The sequence below is a fragment of the Olea europaea genome, chromosome 17 (genome assembly GCF_002742605.1).
Source record: "Olea europaea var. sylvestris chromosome 17, O_europaea_v1, whole genome shotgun sequence".
Taxonomy (NCBI): Eukaryota; Viridiplantae; Streptophyta; class Magnoliopsida; order Lamiales; family Oleaceae; genus Olea; species Olea europaea.
Genome location: NC_036253.1, coordinates 14,258,042 through 14,279,345, shown reverse-complemented (window position 1 = coordinate 14,279,345; position 21,304 = coordinate 14,258,042). Strand labels below are relative to the sequence as shown.

General features: G+C 37.1%; 1 protein-coding gene and 1 pseudogene across 1 annotated transcript; one reads left to right on the top strand and one right to left on the bottom strand.

Moving 5' to 3' along the window:
* Nucleotides 1-5,864: 5,864 nt before the first annotated feature.
* Nucleotides 5,865-20,876, top strand: LOC111365658 (annotated as a pseudogene).
* Nucleotides 18,771-19,572, bottom strand: LOC111365657. Its single transcript, XM_022986197.1, has 2 exons — nucleotides 19,224-19,572; nucleotides 18,771-18,859 (listed from the first exon to the last, which is right to left on the bottom strand). The coding sequence occupies exons 1-2, from the start codon at nucleotides 19,570-19,572 to the stop codon at nucleotides 18,771-18,773; spliced, it is 438 nt and encodes a 145-aa protein (XP_022841965.1).
* Nucleotides 20,877-21,304: the final 428 nt, after the last annotated feature.

Here is a 21,304-nt window from a genome sequence, read left to right as displayed (position 1 = left end):
CCAGGCATCGTCAAATGATTCATTTTTTCCTTGATTGAATACTGATGTCATGTCTCAGCTTCACTATCTTGGCCAGGAAGAAAAACTTTTGTGCAGAATTTGTGTGTCAGCTCATTCCATGTAGTGATACTTGCAACCGGGAGTGAATCCAATCATTCAAGTGCTCTGTCTCGTAACGTATGTGGAAAAAGCCTTAACCTAATAGCGTCATCCGAAATCCCTTGGTATTTGAAATGTTGACACATATCTAGAAATCGAGATACGTGTGTGTGTGGATTCTCCTCGGCTTTGCCATAGAATTGGTGTCCATTTTGAAACAGCTGTATTACATTGGTCTTCAATTGAAAATTGGGCTGTCCAAACGGTGGATATACAATGCTGGATTGGCTTTGAATAACTTGAGAAGTCAAGAAGTCCCCCAGAATTTCATTTCCTTCATCTACTGCCTCTCCTTCGTTAGCTTGAATAATAGGATTGTTTAATTCGTTGGTCATTTGTACTTGTGCTTCGCGGTGATCTCTTTGTCGTCGATGAAAGGTGCGCTCAATTTCAGGATCAGCTGAAATCAATTCTCCTCCAGGCAATCGTGACATGCAAATCTGAGAATTAAAACCAGTACGAACATTGAGATTCAAACAATTTAAATAACTAAAACACAAATAAAAGATAATAACCTAAAATAAAAATAAAAATAAAAACAAAATTATGCTAGCAAAATAAAAATTGAGTTCGAATTAGTGTCTCGAGAAATAAAATTAAACTAAACTCAATCCCCGGCAACGGCACAAAAAATTTGTTCGCGAAATTATTTCTTTTGATTTTAAACCACTGCAAGTGTACGGTTCGTTAACAAGTAATAAAGTGGATTCAATGAATCGGAATATCGTCTCACAGAGATTGATTAGTTCAAATTTTACCTACCGTAGCCTTAACCGAAACTAAATTATCAAAGTGAACGTAGACCTAATTGAACCTCAATTATGCAAATTTTTTTATGATTAAATTGAAATTAATATGCAAAACAATAATTTAAAACTCTAGAATGAAATCTAAAAGTTGAGAACGCACTTTTTATAATTATTAGAAATGAAATACGCTAGGATCACGAATTCCCAAACAATTATCACTTTAAACCCTAGTTTCACAATATGACAACACATTTCAATTTTAACGAATCAATGTTCCTAAATCTATCCAATACTCTCTCTCGAGATGTATCAAACCTATTTCTACATACCACCGGTCTCTATTTCTATGACAAGAGCATATGTAAAAATGCATGCGATTTTATGAACATTTAAAGATTCACGTATGGCATCGCGGTATATTTTTATCCACTACCGGACCTTAGGACGATTTATATTATGTCAAATCTACTCCAATTCTCTCGAATGCAAGAATAAATCACTTAAATTCACACAATTACGAGCCCTTAATTGCGGAAACATTAATTGAATATAAATCATTCAAAATAATAAAAATTGTGTCTTAACATCAAATTGCAAAACTAGAATATTAAAATTCAAATCACATGGTTCATCGATCTCCTAGCATAATAAAAATTTAGCCTAGCATGATTAAAATAACAAAATACATCATATTTTGTATAAAAGATATCACCGGGTTATAGAACTTGAATAAATCTTGAAGTTCTTCGTGCCAATCCTTTTTCTTGCGCTCAAATCCTCTCCAAGAAGTGTTTTTTGGCCTCCAATTACGTCCTGGGCGTCTCTAAAATGTTTTTGATATTTATATCCCGTGAAAAATTAGGTTACCATAGGTGTTTCAATCGTATAAGGAAAGAAAAAAATCGCGCCGGAAATGTACCATGCGACCACATGGTTTTAATCTGTGCAGCCGCATGGTTATTCCCTTTTTCCAATTGAATTCCCTGCATCACTTCGTGCGGCCGCACGACATTTCTACCATGCGACCGCATGGTAGAATTAAACTTTTATTTCCTGCAAATTGGTCCTTTTACTTGAATCTTCCAATTCTTTGCATCTTTTCTTCATTTTTCACATTCCATCATCCCAAAATGTCATCAATTTGTATTTGGCAAACTCAATTTCTTGATTTGTTCATCGGGTCAACTTTTGGATAATTGCACTTTGGTCCTTGAACTTTCACTTTGTGTCATTTTAGTCCTTTTTCGCGTTTTTTCTCATGTATTTCACCATTTTCATCGGTGTTACCTACAATTCACAAATGTAATGAAATTAAGTCACAATTCAATCATTTTATTCGTAATTAAGTTATATTTATGACCTAAATAAGTGTGCAAAAACACACTTATCAGGTTACAAATACGAGTTTGTTTGTTGCAGTTAAAAAGTCAATTAAAATCAATTTTTTGACCGTTATTTCACTATTACAGTCATAATTTTTGAATTCTTCTCTCATAAGTAGAACTCACTTTATCTCTAACGGTCAAAAAATCAATTATCAAAATCTCTACCAAACAAACACATAGAAAAAGAAGTGTTAATTGCGCCAATCGTTTTCTATCTTTGAATAAAAGTAGCAGGCTTATAATTCCAAACCTTGTCCCTTTTTTATCCCCAATTTTTGAAAGATTGTAATAGTCCCTGTTTATGTCTTCTATTTTCATGGATAACAATGGGTGGACTAGGTTTTAAAAATCGCGTGCAAGTCAGTTGATACTTATTAATGACGATTTTGGATGGAAAAAGTCAACATGGATTAGCCATATTGACTTTAATTGTGTTTGCAATCAATCTCGTAAATGTACTTTCAAGTTTTAGGTCGAGTTTTTATCATTTATGATCATTAGTTGGCCAATCACGTTTCCTTCGATGTTTTTCAAGTTAAATCACTTGCAAGGCCTTTCTCAAAGGATTTGCCAAGCAATAGAGTGGGGTATGACATACAACATTTGTAATACATGGTATTCTAGCCCACAACAAATCCTTTCAAACAATAACATAGGGCCTGACTTTTGGTATTACAAGATTATCAGACCTTCGTACCAGATCTTATAATAAATTGTGCCATTTTTTCTGATGCAACTGCAAAGCATACTTATTATACTACTAAGATCTTGCTCTTACTATCCCTCATTGTATTATCACAATCTTCAGGATTTTGGAAGAACAAGAAAGGATTTTAAAAACTCATAGGGTGTAACACACTGAAATTTTCTTACTATTTTTCACATGGGGCCTAAACTTAATATTGGTCATCTAGCAAATGATATAATCCATGTCCAATTTTATCGTTACACTAAAGTTCAAAAATTGAAGTAATAAATTCGGCCCACTTCTTTACATAAATTATTTAATTGCTTACATTTACTTTTTAGAATTTATCATAAGTTATTAGGTCGAATATTTAAGTATTTTAGAAGTTAATAAAAATATGTCGATATTATACTCATTTTGTAACTTATGTTAAATAATACAATTCGGCCTCAAGGAAAAATAATTTTGAGCTAGTTATGTCCGAATTAATCAAATAGAAAGAAAATGATTATCTTTTAATATTTTATTAATATATATATAAATAAAAAAAATATTTTAAAACAACATGATACAGTTACACGTTTTCAAATTGAATTCCAATATTAAATCAATTAATAAAAAATGTTAGATTCATACGTTACCAAATGATTGATTGATTGAGGCCATTAATTGATTTAATTAGAGCCTGTTTGGGAGTGATTTTGAGAATTGATTTTTTGACCGTTAGGAGAAAAGTGGGGTCAACCGTGAGAGAAAAAGTCAAATATGACGGCTGAAATAGTGAAATAATGGTCAAAAAATAATTTTTTGGGGAAAAAATTACTCCCAAACAGGCTCTTAATCTTTGAATTCTCACCGTTTTGAGTAAAACGTGTTTGGCTTTTAATTTGAGGGATGTTGCATTATGTATATATAAATAAGATCACTTAAAACAAAAATTTTACACCATCTCATTCTTTGTAATCTCACACATACACTATTGAGAAAATTTAGCAACTTAATCATTTGCATCTTTTGATGTCGTTGAGTATTAGTTAAGGTAAGAATACATCTTGCAAAGTGTTAAATTCTTATTTCTTGATATTTATATAAATTTTAGCATGAAATACTATAAGACCTTAAAATCGAATTCTATGTTAAATCATTCGGATAGACCGTTAGGTTAAATATGTTAAATCCTACAGGATGGACCTTTTAGGTCAGTTATGTTAAATCCTATGAGATATAGGAATTCTTAAGAAATTTTTTGAGCTCTAAATCTAAGAAATGTTGGTATGTTATGTTAGTTTTATATTTATATCATGTTAATAAGAATGTGCATGTATTCTTGTTGAGTGTTTTTCAAAATAATCACTTTTATAATAACCTTTCAGATGAGAACGGGTGTCTGGATGAGTGGTAGATTGATCGAGTGATACTTATGGGTTGCCAAGTAAAGTTCTTAGAAAATATATTTGTCAACTTTTATTTGAATAATATTTTTATGTCAATGCAAGTTATTTAATATTTTTAGAGATCCTGCATTCGACATTTTATGCTAAATCTTAAATTAATAGTTTGGAATGGAATATTTCAAGAATTATATTTAATATGAAAGTTTTACTTAAATTTTTATTTTATCGTTATTGAATTATCGGTCACATTTTCAAATTTCAATAATAAAAGTTATATTTTCACTTAAGTTAGATGAAGAAGATTTTGGTAATACCTCGAACCTATTTTTTTAAAAGAATAAAATAATGAATATGAGAAAGATTTCGAGGGCCTTACATAAGGATAAGAAACACACTGCTTTAATTAATAAAAGTTGGGCTCGAGATACCCTTCAATGAAGAAAGAATGCTCCTTGTATAGAGGAGGAGATCCTTCATCCATGATAGTACAACTGACACACTGGTACAATACTTTTACAATGGGACAAATGACTTATTACTACTTTTGGTAAAGTATGATAAGACAACTGACGCAAATATAATAATTATACAAAAAAACAAATGACTTACCACTACTTTTGATAAAGTATGATAATGGATCCGACACGGGTACAATAATGTTACATAATGTCAAAGTACTTTTTAAAAGCAAGGAATTTGCTTTAAAAAATAACATTTATTACAAACGACAAAAGGATAAAGTTTTCACATGTGCTGAGTCATCATGATGATCCAAGATTTGCTTCTCGTCTGGGTACATTTGAATCTTCTGAATTGGAGAGGAGTTCATGTTGATTCCATCATCTGTTAGTAATTGTATAACCAAGTTATGTCTTAATCCAGTTTGCCACTATGGATATGACTACAAAAGCTCTAGATATTTGCTTCAAGATCATAGCGGATGGAAATTGATGTCATTGGTTTAGCCCGAATAAGATAAATTCCTTGGACATTTGCTTTTTCACTACATGAAGCATGATAAGTTTGTTATAGACTTTCAAATTTATTTAAGAAAAATGCTATTTATACACCAAGGTTGATACTCCAGTGTACAATCCCCTCAGATGAGGGGATGGGCTCCATGACAATAAAAAATTGTGGGACCCCTTATGTGAGTGGAATGTACATCGGAGTGTCAGCCCCGATATATGTGTAGCAAAACTCATTCAAATATGTAAAAAAGTAGGGCTTCTAAGTTTTCAATTCGAATAAAATCAAATATTGATGGAACTAATTGAACATGTGTTTGGATTTTTTTATTAGCAACTTATAATTTTCAATGAAATTTAAATTTAAATTTTGATTATACTTATTTCCATTATAAATGATAACCCTTTTTTTTTCCTTTTTTTTTTTCCCCTTTCATGAGTGGGGTGGGTATTTAGTTATGCAGCTAAAAATTTAAGTGCTATTAATAATTCTAAGTTTAAACTGAGAGCAGTTGCTTTTAGGGAAAAAATAAAATAAAACAACGTTATCAATGGTACATCATTTGCCCATGAAGATCTTTGCATGAAATTTTATGCACTAATTTTCTCACATGCTTTGACGTTAAATTCCTAGTTTTGCATCTTTTGGTCCTTTTTTATCCATGCTTCCTTCATCTTGCGTCAATCATCTAGGATCAAACGTATAAACCCAATATATGGACTACTATGAGTATAAATCTGGCCCAAATAATCGAATATTAAATATAGAAACTGGCTTAGAATCCCTGTTGCCAAACACGTACCACGCGAGTAAACTATGAAAAAATAACCAGCAGGGAAAAAAAATAAAAAAAATCAAGAAATCACAGTTATCAAGCTCTCAAGTGCCCAGATTTCTGGCAAGTGCGTGTTTCGGTGCGAGCCCGTATTTCTTCGGGGTGGGAGGTAATCTTTCTCTGATGTATATATTTAAGCATGCAGTACGCGCGCGTGTTTATCTGTGTTCGTCATGGAGACTGGAGAGCAGGGCTCAGAATTGCATACAAGATGTTTGAAGTAATTGCTGAATTAGAAAGTAGTGTCAGTCTTATAAGAAAGCATACATCTTTCAGAAGAATATACCCTTCTGTTTAAGTGCGGTAACATTACAGTGATGTCTTATAGGATATTAAATTCTGAGCAGTTTTGATTTGTTTTGCTTTGTTATTCAATTGCAATATTTCGGTTTTGTAAAACAGTGATCACTTGAAGAATTTCTTGGACTTAGTATTGGCATCAGTCTCAGGATCACGCTCGTTAGCTCAGCACTGGGGAGTTTCATCTCATTAGGTGGACGTATTTCAACTCAAATTATGGGGAAAGCATCGAGAGATAAAAGGGTACCCATGCTCTGCTCCAATTACATGCTAAAACTTTTTTTATTTTGTCTGGACTGGCACAAAATCAATATGCCTGAAATAGAGGGATTGGTTTTGCAGGTTATCTACTATAGGAAGGCGAAAGAGGAAGGCTGGCGTGCTAGAAGTGCCTTCAAACTGCTTCAGATAGATGAGGAATTCAACATATTCGAAGGTGCGTAAAGACATATGTGCTTGAATTGTATTAATTCATTCTTGGGCTCCTCCTTTACTTAGGTGATATCTGAGTGCATTTTAAGCAAAAAAATTGAGTTGTTTTCTTTTTGGCTGCAGTTATCTATTGCTGAAATAGAATGCAGTGAAAAGTTATTTATTGTTATCTACTTGACATAAATCCAATACTTTGCAGGAGTAAGGCATATGTTGGATTTATGTGCAGCACCTGGTAGTTGGAGTCAGGTATCTAGCATGTTGGGATTCATTATTACCTTTACATATTTACTTACATACCCTTAAACTCTTCAAGGTAGTTGCATGCATTGCATCAAACTGATTTTTATCTCATTTATTCCATGTAGGTTTTACGTCGAAAGCTCTATCTTCCAGCAAAGCTGTCACCTGATTCCGAGTATGTTTTGGTATTTAGACCTATATTTTCTTGTAACAACTAATAGTCTTCACCATGTGAAGTATGTCTTTGCCGAATTTCTATGCTTTGAGTGTTATATTACATATTGGTCCCTCAACTTCCTATTCTAACAATTTCAAGAATTTCCATTTGTCTTTATCAGATGACCCAATAACTTTGGTACAATTAGTTGATGCAAGTGTGAATATGGCATCCCAGGTCACATTACATTATTTACCAAGCCTTGTGCAATAAAAATTATTCTGGAATTGGAAAGCATATTGTCTAAAAACTCCAGTAATACAAGTGTCAGAAAACTGAAGAAATATATGGTTTAGGCAAATAATCTTATGAAAATGTTTCTAATGCTGCATGCAATTTCTTGTTATGTTTTATAAAGTGTAATCATGATTATGTACTTAATGTGTATTATGCGAATCGTTGCAACATTTTCTCTTAATACCATTCCCCTGTTCTTAGCACCGTTATTTTGGTATTGTATAGATTTCAAATTTTGTCATCGGAAAGAATATAACTACAAGCTTTGAGTTCAAGGCTAGTAATTATATTATTGATGCTTTTGAAGCAAATATTCCTTGATAGGAATCTGCACAAGCTAAACCCTTGCTCAAAAAATGAAGCCGCACCATCTGATTTTGCTTATCTGATGACATTTTGTTATGATTTTTGATATGTATTATGTAACTTATTCAAAAATTTTATGCATTATTTTTGTTTGAATGGATCAATATAATTATAGGAGTAATCTCTGTGTTAGTGGTAGTTATTTATATATTTAGGAATCAGTGGGAGTTATACAGAATTTCGTTTCTCTATTTGAAAAGTTTAAAGGAAACTCAATGGGGAATGAAAATATCTACGAACATAGTGTTTGTATTTGGGAGTTCACTGGTTCCTCGAAAACCAATACTTTTGGAGGTCCAGGTTTCCTTGAATTAACCTTCCTTGTTTTTTTCTCAATTCATTTATTATTTTCTTGTTACGAACAATGTGTTTTCGTAATATTGTCCTGTATTCTTCTTAATTACAATGTCACCTTCACTTGCATCTGGGGTCTCGTATTGCATATCATAGAAACCTTAACATGTCATCCCAATCACGTTGACAAATTTTACAGTATGGAGGATCTTAATTATTATTTTTGCAGGGATATTGATTTGCTACTTATTGCGGCTATTGACTAACAGCCGATGGCTCCTATAGAAGGTGTTATTCAAGTTCAAGGGGATATAACAAATGCTCGGACAGATGAAGTGGTAAGAACTGCATACTCATCTGTGGGTGTTCGGTGTTCACATTTTTTTTGTTTTTCAAAAATTCACCTGTTTCGATGGGTGGAGGTTTGACATAGACCCTTGCCTGCTTATTTGTAAAACAACAAAGTACAATTTTGGGAGAGAATATCGTCCAGTTTGAGAACTACGAAGAGGTCAGAACTAAAACGATGGAGAAAAATTCTTGATAACTAATAAATCGAAACATAGAAATTCATTTTCTAGATAAGATCCTACCTTTCTTAGAAAGAATATATCGGAAAACTAAAATTAGGCATATGGGGTAAGAGATTTTATCTAATTTTGAATTACCTTGACCTTGAAGTTCATGCCGCAAATGCTTACCATGCAGCCCAAGAAAACGATGGTGATTTGACATAGTATTTGTTGTATTCTTTGTTAATGCGTATACGCTACTTGTGTATTTATTTGACTTGTGATAAAACCATTATTTCAAATTTTAGGTAAAATTGCATCCCATTGCTTAGGATCGTCATCACAAGCACATCGAATTATATTACCAAGTGTGTGATTAGCCACTTCGATTGGCCATCAATTTGAGATGTCTGGTACTTCTATATTTTAAGGAAGTATAAAACTTCTTTGAAAGTGTTATCCAAAAAATGACTTAGAAATTTGACATCCAAATCGAAATTAATAAAACTAGGAACACCATGAAGACGAACAACTTCTCTGAAAAATAAATGAGCAACATGAGATGCGTCTGACGTCTTCTTGCAAGAAATATAGTGAACCATCTTGGAGAATTGATCAACTACTGAAAAAATCTAATTATATCCATGTTGAGTCCAGGATTCAAGAACAAAGTTCATGGTCAAATCTTGCTAAATAGTCTCTGGAATAGGTAAAGTAGTGCAAAGACCTGTGTTTTGTGGTTGACTTTTAGGCTGTTGACATATAGGGCAGCATTGAACAAACTGACCAATGTTCCGCTCGAGTTGGCTAAAAGAATCACTCCTCTACCAAGTTGATTTTTTTATCTCGCTCATTGTGACCACTGAGTCTTGCAGCATGTAGTTTACGAATTAAATTTTTGCAGTTAAGAACAGAAAATACAAACTCGATTGCCTTTGAACAGAAATCCTTTTTGAAAATTAAAATCAAAAGTAGCGCCCGAAGTTTTACATTTGTTCCAAATTTCTCCAAAATCATCATCGTTTATGTTAGATTCTTTCAAGCCATCAAAGCCTGACTTGTGTGCAAATTTTGGCGAGTAAGGCGCACATTTACTCTATGCATTAACTACTTTGTTCTGTTAGTAGGACTTATGCTTGACCCATGAACAATTCCAGCTTATGCAAACTGTGGTGAGTAAGAGGCACATTTACTTCTTCTTCTTTTTTCTTTTTTCTTTTTTTTAGCTAATAACAATAAAATTTAATTAAAAGCAAACTTCTTTCTATCGGCTGATTTTGTACCTTTTAGTTGCTGCTTCCTTTCCTTATTTTGCTTCAACTGGGTTCATATATGGTGATTTTGGGGTTTGCTTTATGATGAGTTTATAGAAGAAGAGAAGATAAAGGAAGGGAGAAAGGGAAGAAAAGGGGAAGATAAAAAGGAGGGAAGAATTAGACAGATAGACTAGCAAGGAGAGAAGCGAAGAGAGAATTATAGTTTGTATTCAATGTTCAAGTCTAACAATTACAATGCATAAGATCCTTTATAGGGTTTAAACCAATCTAATTTAAGTAGGAAACAACTAATAAAATATTATATAACCCTGATTACTTTCCTAAATTAGGTATCTAAGTTGAGAAGTCTTGCATTCCACTTTTAATGTTTTCCAAGTTTCGGGGTGTTATTGAGGCTTGTCAATGCTAGCAATAAATGTATCACTTTCCACTTTATGATCTTTCTCCATTTGGCATGTCAGTAAAGCAACTTTTTTGCTTGCTCTGGTCATTCGGCATTTTGATGGATGTAAGGCTGACTTGTAGTCTGTGATGTTGCTCCTGATGGTTGGTGAAAAAACTATGTTCTGTTATATGGACCCACTATATTATGCTTGTGTCTATATTTGATCCATGTATAAACATGCTATCCTTATGTCCTGCAGTAACTGGCCTTAATGACATGGATGAATTTGTTCAATCCCAACTCATATTGGCGGTTAGTAATTTAATTTTCTTCATTTGCTAATCTCATTGTTACAAGGGAAAAATTGGTATACATTTCACATTTGTGCTGTTTTACTTTTCATGTCATCTTTCAGACGTATATGTCAGCTCCTGCAAATGCCATGTTGCGTGAAGCTGAATGAATTTAGGGAAGGACAAAAACTTTTTCGGAGACTCATGGCAGCTATAAGAGAGAGGAAGAAATGAAAATTTTCTAATCTCGTGTTTGCCTATTTTCTTGTTTGACAATCATATCCTATTGCTGGTGGACTGGTAGGGAAATAGATCCCAAATCAAATCAAATTTTCATGCCAATATTTTGTTCTATTTATCGTCTACGTTCCTTGATGTAATTTTTTTTCCAACATTTTTAAGTTACCTTTTAAACGAGACTATTGTTTGTAATTAAGTAACTTTTTGTTATGTATCACACTGATTCAGATTATGGCTAAATGTGCTTGCTGGGATTAACAATAGTTACACACATACTAAAGAAAGGTGGAAAGTTTATTGCTAAGATATTTCGAGGAAAAGATATCAGTCTCCTTAACTGTCAGGTTTGTTGATACTGTATAAACGAGCAATGATTGACCCCCAATTAAATTCACCTATGCGAGAAGGGAGAAAGAGGCAGAGCACAACAACTAATTCAGCTTCAGTCTGTTAGTTATAGTAGGGGTATTTTGGAGGAGTCTTTTGTAAGGGGTGGGAAATAAATGTAATGGGGGGAAAGTTGGGGAGGCATTCACGTGCTTTGTTGAGTCATTGGGAGAGTCCAAGCCTCTCAAAAGCCTTGGAGCTGTTCCAAATTTCATTCATAGCTTTCAATAAATCAAAATACATTTCTATTTCAATCGCATTCAAATTACAGGCTTGAGAATACATTTCTGTTCTGTTTCCTATTGCTGAAGGTGGATAATAATCACTTCTATTGGTGTGATTAGGTTGAGTACGAGTTTGGGATCAACTTAGCAGCTATTGGAATCTGCAGATCAGTCCAGGTACCTATCAAATTGGTATCAGAGTAGTCATCCTGGGGAAATGACGTTGACAGATCGGGTGGGCCTTTGGAAGCCAGAATTGAAGGAATCCAAGGAGAATTGCAGGAAGGAATGGGTATTATGAAGTCGGAATTACAGAGAGATTTGTTGGAAATGAAGGAGAAGTTTGAATCGATGATGCGGAAATGGGATGGGAACGAATGGGAAAGGAAGGAAAAGGGAATAGCTAAAAACTTATCAGATTTGAAATGGTGGTGGAGTAATGCCTCCTGAATCTATCTGCGACCTTTAGTGTTTCTGCTATTCCGACGGATATGTGCAACCTGAAAAATGAGGGCTAGGTTTTCTCCCCCGTTTTACCTCCGGTGTGAGAATCAGTAGGTGTGTTAGAAGAAAATAAATTCGGAGTTTAGATAAGTAAAAAATATGCAATCATCCATATGTGTATCACCTTTGGGAGGTATTTATAGACATTAGAAGCCGAGTGAGAGCCGGGTGGCTGTGGTGCCACGTGTTCCACGTTGGCCTTCCCATTATCCTCACGTTCTGAGTGGGGGGTTTTAACTACCCCACGGAGGTTGTGTTCGTGGTGACCGCCATGTAACTTTATTAATTCATCAGAGATTTTGTGGCTAAGTGTTGAGATGACCTTATAGGAAATTCCATGTCGATCGCTGGTCTCGCATAGAGGTAGAGCGTCTTCGGGGGTGGATGGTTTCTCGTAGAAGTAGAGCGCCCCTGGGGGGTCTACGGTCTCTCATGGAGGTAGAGCGCCCCCGGGGGGTCGACGGTCTCTCGTAGAGGTAGATGCACCCTGGGGAGTGATGATTTCGTATTGGCGTGTCATGATTTACATTGCATATCTTTGGAAGCGATTTCTTATGTTAATCGATATCAGGATTCAACAGTGATATCCGGGGAAGCACCTAAATCCGTAGTAGTTGAAGGAGGAAGTGAAGGCCGGAATAGGAACTAGGAATTTGGTAGACAAGGCTCAGGGACGAAAATTGGAACTACCCATTTTTTACGGTGACAATCCTGATGGGTGGATTTTTCGAGCAAAGCATTATTTGATCATGAACCAACTGTCGAGCAGGGAGAAAATAGAGGTAGCTACCGTGTGCTTTGAAGGTGATTCCCTGGCATGGTTCCAATGGGAGGATGGCAGGCGACCCGTGAGGAGTTGGGAAGAATTGAAACAACTGTTGTTGGAACGTTTTCGACCTTCTTAGGAGGGGTCGAATTTGGAGAAATTTTTGGCGCTCAAGCAGGATGGGATTGTGAGGGAGCACCGACGGGACTTTGAGATGTTGGCCGCCCCTTTGTCGATGGTTCCAAATGCTGTTCTGGAAGGGAATTTCACAAATGGGTTGAAGACAGAAATACAGGCTGAGATAAGGATGCATAAGCCCAAAGGTCTGGGCCAATTCCATGATTTGGCCCAACGTGTGGAAGACCGAAATGAGTTCATTAAACATGCCCAGTTGGGTGCCGGCCCAAATAGATTGAAATTAAATTTTTCCAGCCCAAACCTAAGCGGCAACCCTCGATCTATTTCCCCCAATCTGGTAATGCGACTTCAAGCATTCTAGCAGCTAGATCCACAACACACACTAGGTCACAACTTCTTCTAGCGGCGAAGGGGGTTCCGCCGTTCAAGAGACTTACCGACGGCAAGTTGCAGGCAAAACAAGAGGAGGTGCTCTACTATCGCTGTGATGACAAATACAGCCCCAGGCCACCGTTGTCGAAATACGGAGTTACAAGTCCTGGTGGTGCAACAAGGGGAAGAAAGGGAGAATCCGCCGGATTTGGTGGGGGGGGGGGGGCAAGAGGCCAAAGAAGAGGTGGAAGGCATGGTAGAGCTCTCTATTAACTTGGTGGTTGGTCTGACCACTCCGAAAACTATGAAACTTAAAGGGTCAATCCTCGGTCAGCCTGTGTTGGTGCTTATAGATTGTGGGGCTACTCACAACTTTATCTCAGCTGAGTTGGCAAGTAAGCTGCGACTCCCGACTTTAGACACTGCCGGATATAGTGTTCTGATGGGAACCAAACTATCAGTCACGGGAGGTGGGGTGTGCAAAGGAGTTGTTGTCTCTGTGGCCGAAATTGATATTGTTAACGATTTCCTTCCTCTCCAGTTAGGATGTACTGGTGTAATCTTGGGCATGAAATGATTGGAGAGTTTAGGAAAAATGCAAGTGAATTGGGGAAATTTAACGATGCAATTTAAGTTGGGGGGAAAATCGTCTTGTTGCAAGGTGATTCTAGCCTCATTAAGACGCAGGCATCCTTGAAAACTATGGTGAAGGCGTTCGAGGATGGAGGACAGGGAGTATTGTTGGAACTAGGCAGTATGGGGGTGGAGAGCGAAGAAGGAGGTTCCGCGGTCCCAATTGAAATCACTGAAGTACTGAGACAATATCAAGACGTTTGCCAATGGTCGGACGAGCTTCCTCCGTTTCGGGTTAGGGACCATGCCATTAATTTACCGCTACCCTCACTTCCAGAAAAACGAAATTGAGCGGCTAGTGCAGGAGATGTTAGCTGCAGGGATCATACAGCCTAGTCTCAGTCCATTCTCTAGTCTGATATTGTTGGCGAAGAAGAAAGATGGCAGTTGGCGATTTTGTGTTGATTACCATGCTCTCAACAAAATCACTATACCGGACCGGTTTCCAATCTCGGTGATCGATGAAATTTTGGATGAATTACATGGGGCACAAATTTTTTTGAAGCTGGATTTAAAGTCAGGGTACCATCAGATAAGGGTGAGGCCTCAGGATATTCCTAAGACGGCTTTTCGAACACATGAAGGTCACTATGAGTTCATAGTCATACCCTTCGGGTTGACAAATGCACTGGCCACTTTTTAGAGCCTAATGAATGAAGTGTTCTGGCCCTATTTGCGGAAATTCGTGCTTGTTTTCTTCGACGATATTTTGGTTTATAGCAGCTCTGTGGAAGAACACCGAGGTCATTTGGAAATAGTGCTTAGATGCTTACGAGAGCACAAACTATATGTCAACAGGAAGAAATGTCTATTTGGGTAGCATAAACTCGAGTATTTGGGTCACATAGTGTCTGGCGAAGGGGTAGCAGTGGATCAAGCCAAAATTGAGGCAACGCTAAAGTGGCTCACACCCCACACCCTTAAGGAGTTACGAGGCTTTTTGGGGCTCACTGGTTACTACAGCCGTTTTATGGCAGGCTACGCTAGACTAGCATCTCCATTGACTGACTTACTGAAGAAGGATGGGTTCAGTTGGAATGAGCAGGCAGAGGATGCTTTCACCAGATTAAAGAAGGTCATGACAGAAGTTCCAGTTCTAGCTTTGCCAGATTTTTCTCAAGAATTTGTGGTAGACTGATGCTTTTGGACATGGACTAGGAGCAGTTTTGATGCAAAATCAACATCCGATTGCCTATTTCAGTCAGGTGTTGCCACGTACCGCTCGAAATAAATCCGTCTATGAACGAGAGTTGATGGCTATTGTGTTTGCCATTCAAAAATGGCAACATTATTTGATGGGACGACACTTTGTGGTAAGGACTGATCAAAGAAGCTTGAAGTTCCTGCTGAACAACGCATAGTTAGCGAGGATCGCCAGAAGTGGGTGACCAAACTTTTGGGGTACGATTTTGATATTCAGTATCGACCGGGTCGAGAAAATGGGATAGCAGATGCTCTCACAAGAGTTGAGCCAGCTCTGAGTTTTCTATCTATCTCTATTCCATGGGTGTTACACCTTGAAGATGTCAAGAAGGAGGTGGAGGCAGATGCTGAATTAAGGGAGATTGTAGCTTGTTTACAATCTGGTCAGGTGGTCAGGATCGGTTACACGTTGACTGAAGGAATTCTGCGTTACAAAGGCCGAGTAGTCCTGTCCAAAAATTCACAGTGGGTAGCAGTAATGTTAGCAGAATGCCATGACACTAGAGTTGGGGGACATTCTGGATTCCTTAAAACTTACAAACGGATTGCTAGCGAGGTGTGTTGGAGGGGAATGAAAAAAGACGTTCGGGATTATGTGGCACGCTGTGCCATATGCCAGCAAAACAAGTATGAGGCACTATTCCCTAAAGGGCTATTGCAGCCACTCTCGATACCGGACTTGGTGTGGGCAGATATTTCTTTAGACTTCATAGAGGGGTTGCCGAAATCAGGGGGGATGGACACCATACTGGTGGTTGTGGATTGATTAAGCAAATATGGGCACTTTATTGGGCTAAAACATCCCTTCACAGCACAAGTGGTGGCGGATATCTTCATTAGAGAGATTGTGCGTCTGCACGGGATACCCCAGTCCATTGTGTCCGACCATGACCGGGTTTTCATGAGTAAATTCTGGGCAGCTCTTTTCAAGGCACAGGGCACCACACTTAAGCATAGCACGACATATCATCCACAAATGGATGGTCAAACAAAGGTTGTTAATCGTTGTTTGGAGACGTACTTGAGGTGTTTCTCATCTGCCCGACCCTGTTTTTGTAGTCAGTGGTTACCTTGGGCAGAGTATTGGTATAACACTTCTTTTCATACCGCAATCAAACACACCCCTTTCCAGATCATCTATGGTCGTGCCCCTCCTCCAGTATTACCTTTTGAGAAAGGGACAACAGTCTTGTCAGCAGTAGAGCAACTATTATTGGATCGAGATGAGGTGTTACATGAACTGAAGCTACAGCTCAGCTGTGCTCAGCAATTAATGAAACAGGAGGCAGACGGGCACCGTCGGGACATTCAGTTTGATGTGGGAGATTTGGCATATCTCAAGCTTCGTCCCTACCGGCAGAAATCTGTAGCACTGCGTCCAGTTGCTAAGCTGTCCCCAAGGTATTTTGGTCCGTTTGAAATAGAGGTTCGGGTTGGGCAAGTTGCATATAGACTGAAACTTCCAGCAGGGGCTACGGTACACCCCGTGTTCCATGTATCACAACTCCGTAAAGCTGTTGGTGTTGTTCACACTACTTCCCAACTTCCGACACAACTCACAGCAGATGGACAGATTATTGTAGAACCTGAGGCAGTATTACAGGTCAGACCAGGGTCTTCTAATGCAGGGCCAGAGGTTATGATCAAGTGGAAGGATTATCCAGCATTTGAGGGTACTTGGGAACCCTTCGAACTGATACGGAAACAATTTCCAGACTTCCACGTTGAGGACAAAGTGGATTTCGGGGGGGCGAGTAATGATAGACCCCCGATTAAATTCACCTATGTGAGAAGGGAGAAAGAGGCAGAGCATAGCAACTAATTCAGCTTCAGTCAGTTAGTTATAGTAGGGGTATTTTGGGAAGAGTCTTTTGTAAGGGGTGGGAAATAAATGTAATGGGGGGAAAGTTGGGGAGGCATTCACGTGTTTTGTTGAGTCATTGGGAGAGTCCAGGCCTCTCAAAAGCCTTGGAGACGTTCCAAATTTCATTCATAGCTTTCAATAAATCAAAATACATTTCTATTTCAATCGCATTCAGATTACAGGCTTGAGAATACATTTCTGTTCTGTTTCCTATTGCTGAAGGTGGATAATAATCACTTCTATTGGTGTGATCAGGTTGAGTACGAGTTCGGGATCAACTTAGCAGCTATTGGAATCTGCTGATCAGTCCAGGTACCTATCCCATTTCCTCACTTTCATTAATAACGTTTAGTCTCGTTTTAAGTATTCAAATTCCATTTTGAAATTTTTTTGGTTGAGTTTTTCCATTTTCGGGGATATACAACATTTCGTGGTATATCTCCAGTGAAAGAACAAAATATATTGAACTGATATTGCTTGCAAAAATTATTCTTTAGCTACACAGGTTGAGATTCGTACGGGAAAATATTTGAACAAAAACTTCGCTTGACCTGGTGGTGAACACATGGATTTCTTTTTAGAACTATTAATCTCACTATATATGAAGTCTTCCCACCGAACTTGCTATTGGTGTAAGCATCATTTTTTTTATATTCCTAGGCTGAAAATGTGTAGCTAAAGAATTATCGGTTGTTTGCATATTAAAAAGATTTTGTATGTTGGGCTTGGGTTATCCAAAGAGATTTTAATGTTCAGCATACAATATACCGTTTATCTTAGATTTGGTAAACCTAATTTTTTACTATTACATGTAATGCAAAAGCATTTGCGGTTTGTGAAATTTCTCTCCTCTTGAAGGTTTTAATGAGAAAGATGCGCATCGACTCTTTGAAAAGATTGGAAGTCCATCTGGTGCAGATGATCTAGGTAAAATTCAATACTAACACTTGTTTTGTCTCAAAGAAAAGAACAGTTTCCGTTTCCTTTTGGATCATTAATTATTATTCATTAATAATCCTGACTAAAGAAAAAAGAAGGATCACTCATGCTAAATGTATGTCTGTTTCTTCTCTTGATATGTTCACATACCGGTGTGTATATTGTTTTTTCCTTATATTTAATGAATGGGTTAGGGGGAGTTTTAAGTATCCGAGTGTGATCGTGTTCCTTTTTATTCTGAAGGAAAGGTTTCATTTTGTGAGATGGATTTGCATCCCTTCACATCAATGCTTTCATCTGGCAGAAAGAAATTCTCAGAAATTGTAACAGAATTATAACCCCAACTTCAGTTAAAAAATAATCACTAAGTCTACCTGTGGTTGGTCTCTTCTTTTTGAGTTCTGGTTCTGAGAGACTATACAATGTCAATTTGTTCATTTTTGGTTCACTAAAGGCTTATTCATTGACAGATTGCAATAGTGGGTGGTTAGTTGGTCCTAACAACGTGCATGTTCCATTTTTGGCCTGCGGGGACCTCAGTGGGTATGACTCTGATCGTTCATATCCACTTCCAAAAGTTGCAGATGGATCTTGCCAGAGCTTAGATCCTGTGCAACCTCCTATTGCACCACCTTACAAGTGAGCTCTGGAAATGAAGAAAGCTTCAAGTCATGGAGTCCAAGGCCTAGAAAAATTCTCCCTTGTTCTGAGTATGGTGGTTCACTGGATAAATTTGAAGATCTACTTGAAGTCATAGTTATATTATCAAATAATGAGTTTTGGATGGATAATAACTTCCATGAAAGTTGCTTGTTTCGTTGCACTAGATTGCCGGGGTTCTTGTTGGCTATATCCTTGCAAATGAAATGAAAAAACTAAAACATCTAAATGTTAGAACTTAATATTAGACACGGGGCATTATTTTTTATATATGAAATCTCTTTTCATTCATTTATGTGGTTAGCATACATGGTGGCAACTGAATGATTTGGCCTTTCAAATGATAATGAAATCTCTCGTTCATTACATTGAAATGCTTTGCCGGGCTACAAGGCAAGTTCTTAAACTATTGAGTGACAGACGATTTCTTTACTGCTGTTTTCAATGAATTCTTATATAGATGATTTCTTGCTATAACCTACACAGCAGATTCATTTCTATTTCATTTACATCCTTTTTCATCATCCATCCTCCAAGCAAAATACTTTTAGCAAGAACTTGTGACAGAATTTGATCTTAGCAAAGATGACGAAGAATTCAAGAACTCGATGCAGTCCTCTATAGCCTCAGCTCTCTGAGAATCAAGTGTTTCAGCATATGAACGTGACCTTGCTAAAGAAGCATACGAAACTTTACGCGAACACCTCTTTCTACTAGATATACAACGAAATGCTCTGGCGGCCTTTGCGCCGGTACTCCTGAAGAATCCGGACAGTGAAAATCCGGACTTCCTGGTATGTCCGCAACTCCATATTTCATTTATTTCCTTCTTGTTTCCATCAGCACACTTTTGGTAAATGATTGGCATGTCGTTGACATCATAACTGAAACTCACTCTTCTACTCATTTTCCTTCACATCACCCTTCCAGAAATGAGAAGGGAGATAGATAGATGTGCTGTGTCTGTAGTTTTGGGGAGTATCTATGGAGAACTGATGAGAGGGAAAGAGTAGAATGTAAAATAGAGTGGGAAAAGACAGAGGAGGTTTAATAATCTTAATTATTGGTAATGTGTTCATAAAGTTTTCCTGCTCTAGGCCTGCTCAATACGCTTTAAGAAATTTGGTAGGACAAGTAGGAATTCTATGGCTTGCAGCAGAGGTAAACAAAACTAAGGATATCAGGTCCAAAGGTAAGAGAAGAGTGGGGTGGGGTGGCGTGGCGTGGGGACTGATCATGAATACAATGGACTGGTATAATTTCAAGGGACAAAAGGGTGGAAGACTGAGGTAAGGGAAAACAAAGAAAAACCAACTGATACTCCCTTTGGCAGCTTTTCTTTTCCCATGTCTTTCTTTTTCTTGGCCACCTCGATTCTAATCCAGACGTCTCGAACCTTAATAAAAAGAGGGTTGAGGTAGGTTGACAATCAACCTAACTTGGCACACCGTGTGATGGTGAATCCTATGACATGAATATTTGATGAGCATGTAGAGATTGCCCATTAGGCAATCATTTTGCGCCTATCTATGTTTGCATTAGAAAAAAAAAATTCCATTTTGAATTATTGTTTGGGAATTGGGATGAGATGAATATCAAGGAAAATCCCATCTTTACCTTTATTTACATTCTTTTACAGAGGGAAACAAACTTCTGTGCTGAAAATGATGTCTGGTCGGAATTGGAAATCTCTCTCTCTCTCTCTCTCTCTCTCTCTCTCTCTCTCTCACACACACACACACACACACACACACACAAACACACAATCTACTGTACCTGACTACGTGGAATAAGATATAAATATAGCTATCCTCATGGAGTAACCATTTGGAAAAGTTTGACTTCTCATCTATCTGTATCAACTTACAATTGAAGGGCACAGCTAAAGGCAAGCACGAATGAGTGACTGTTATTACAAATGGGGGCCATCGTCGGTATTCAATAACCAGTCCATGTAGTAGTTGGAAATTGGTTTAGAAAAGGTTTGTTTTTTAACCAATTATTAAAGCGGGTTTATTATTCGAATATGGAAGTTTGAAAAAACTTTACTTTGGGATTAGATTATTATAGTATTTTTATTTGGTCGAAATCAATTTTCGGAGAATGGGAAGTTAGGGCTGAAATTGGGCCGATTGGAGTTGGGATAGGTTGGAAAATTGGAATCAGAAAATTGTGAGAAAATTAGGAGATGACCATCCCACGTTAGATGATGAAAAGCCACTTAAAACACTTGTAGCCCATGTTTGGGTCATATCTTTCCAACACAATTTTCATTCAAAATTTTATTTAAATGGAGCCTAAATAGCGCTTAACATAGTCCAAGTTGAAGACTTGGGTTTGGGACTCAAGATATACATATGATTTGTTTGAGTTTCATCCTTTTTAAAGTTTTTCTTCAAATTTCTTTTTAATCACACATTCTTTCGATAAAAAAATTATCAATAAATAACAAAAATTGTCGACTTTTAACTATATATGATATAAGAAATTACTGTTACAATTTATTTTATTTTTTTTTTGGGAAAATTATCTCAAACAAACTAAGGGTGTATTTGATTACATTTATTTTCCATGGAAAATATCAGTTTTTCACCAAAATTCCTACTTTGAGTGTTTGATTGCTATTTTTTTCCATTGAA

Bases quoted from the DNA above. Each gene is read 5' to 3' on its own strand.
- LOC111365657 (XM_022986197.1), bottom strand. From the start codon at position 19,572: ATGAGTAGAAGAGTGAGTTTCAGTTATGATGTCAACGACATGCCAATC. The intron at 18,860-19,223 runs GTTCTTGCTAAA...TTCATTTGCAAG, and splicing joins AAGATCAAATTCTGTCACAA to GATATAGCCAACAAGAACCC.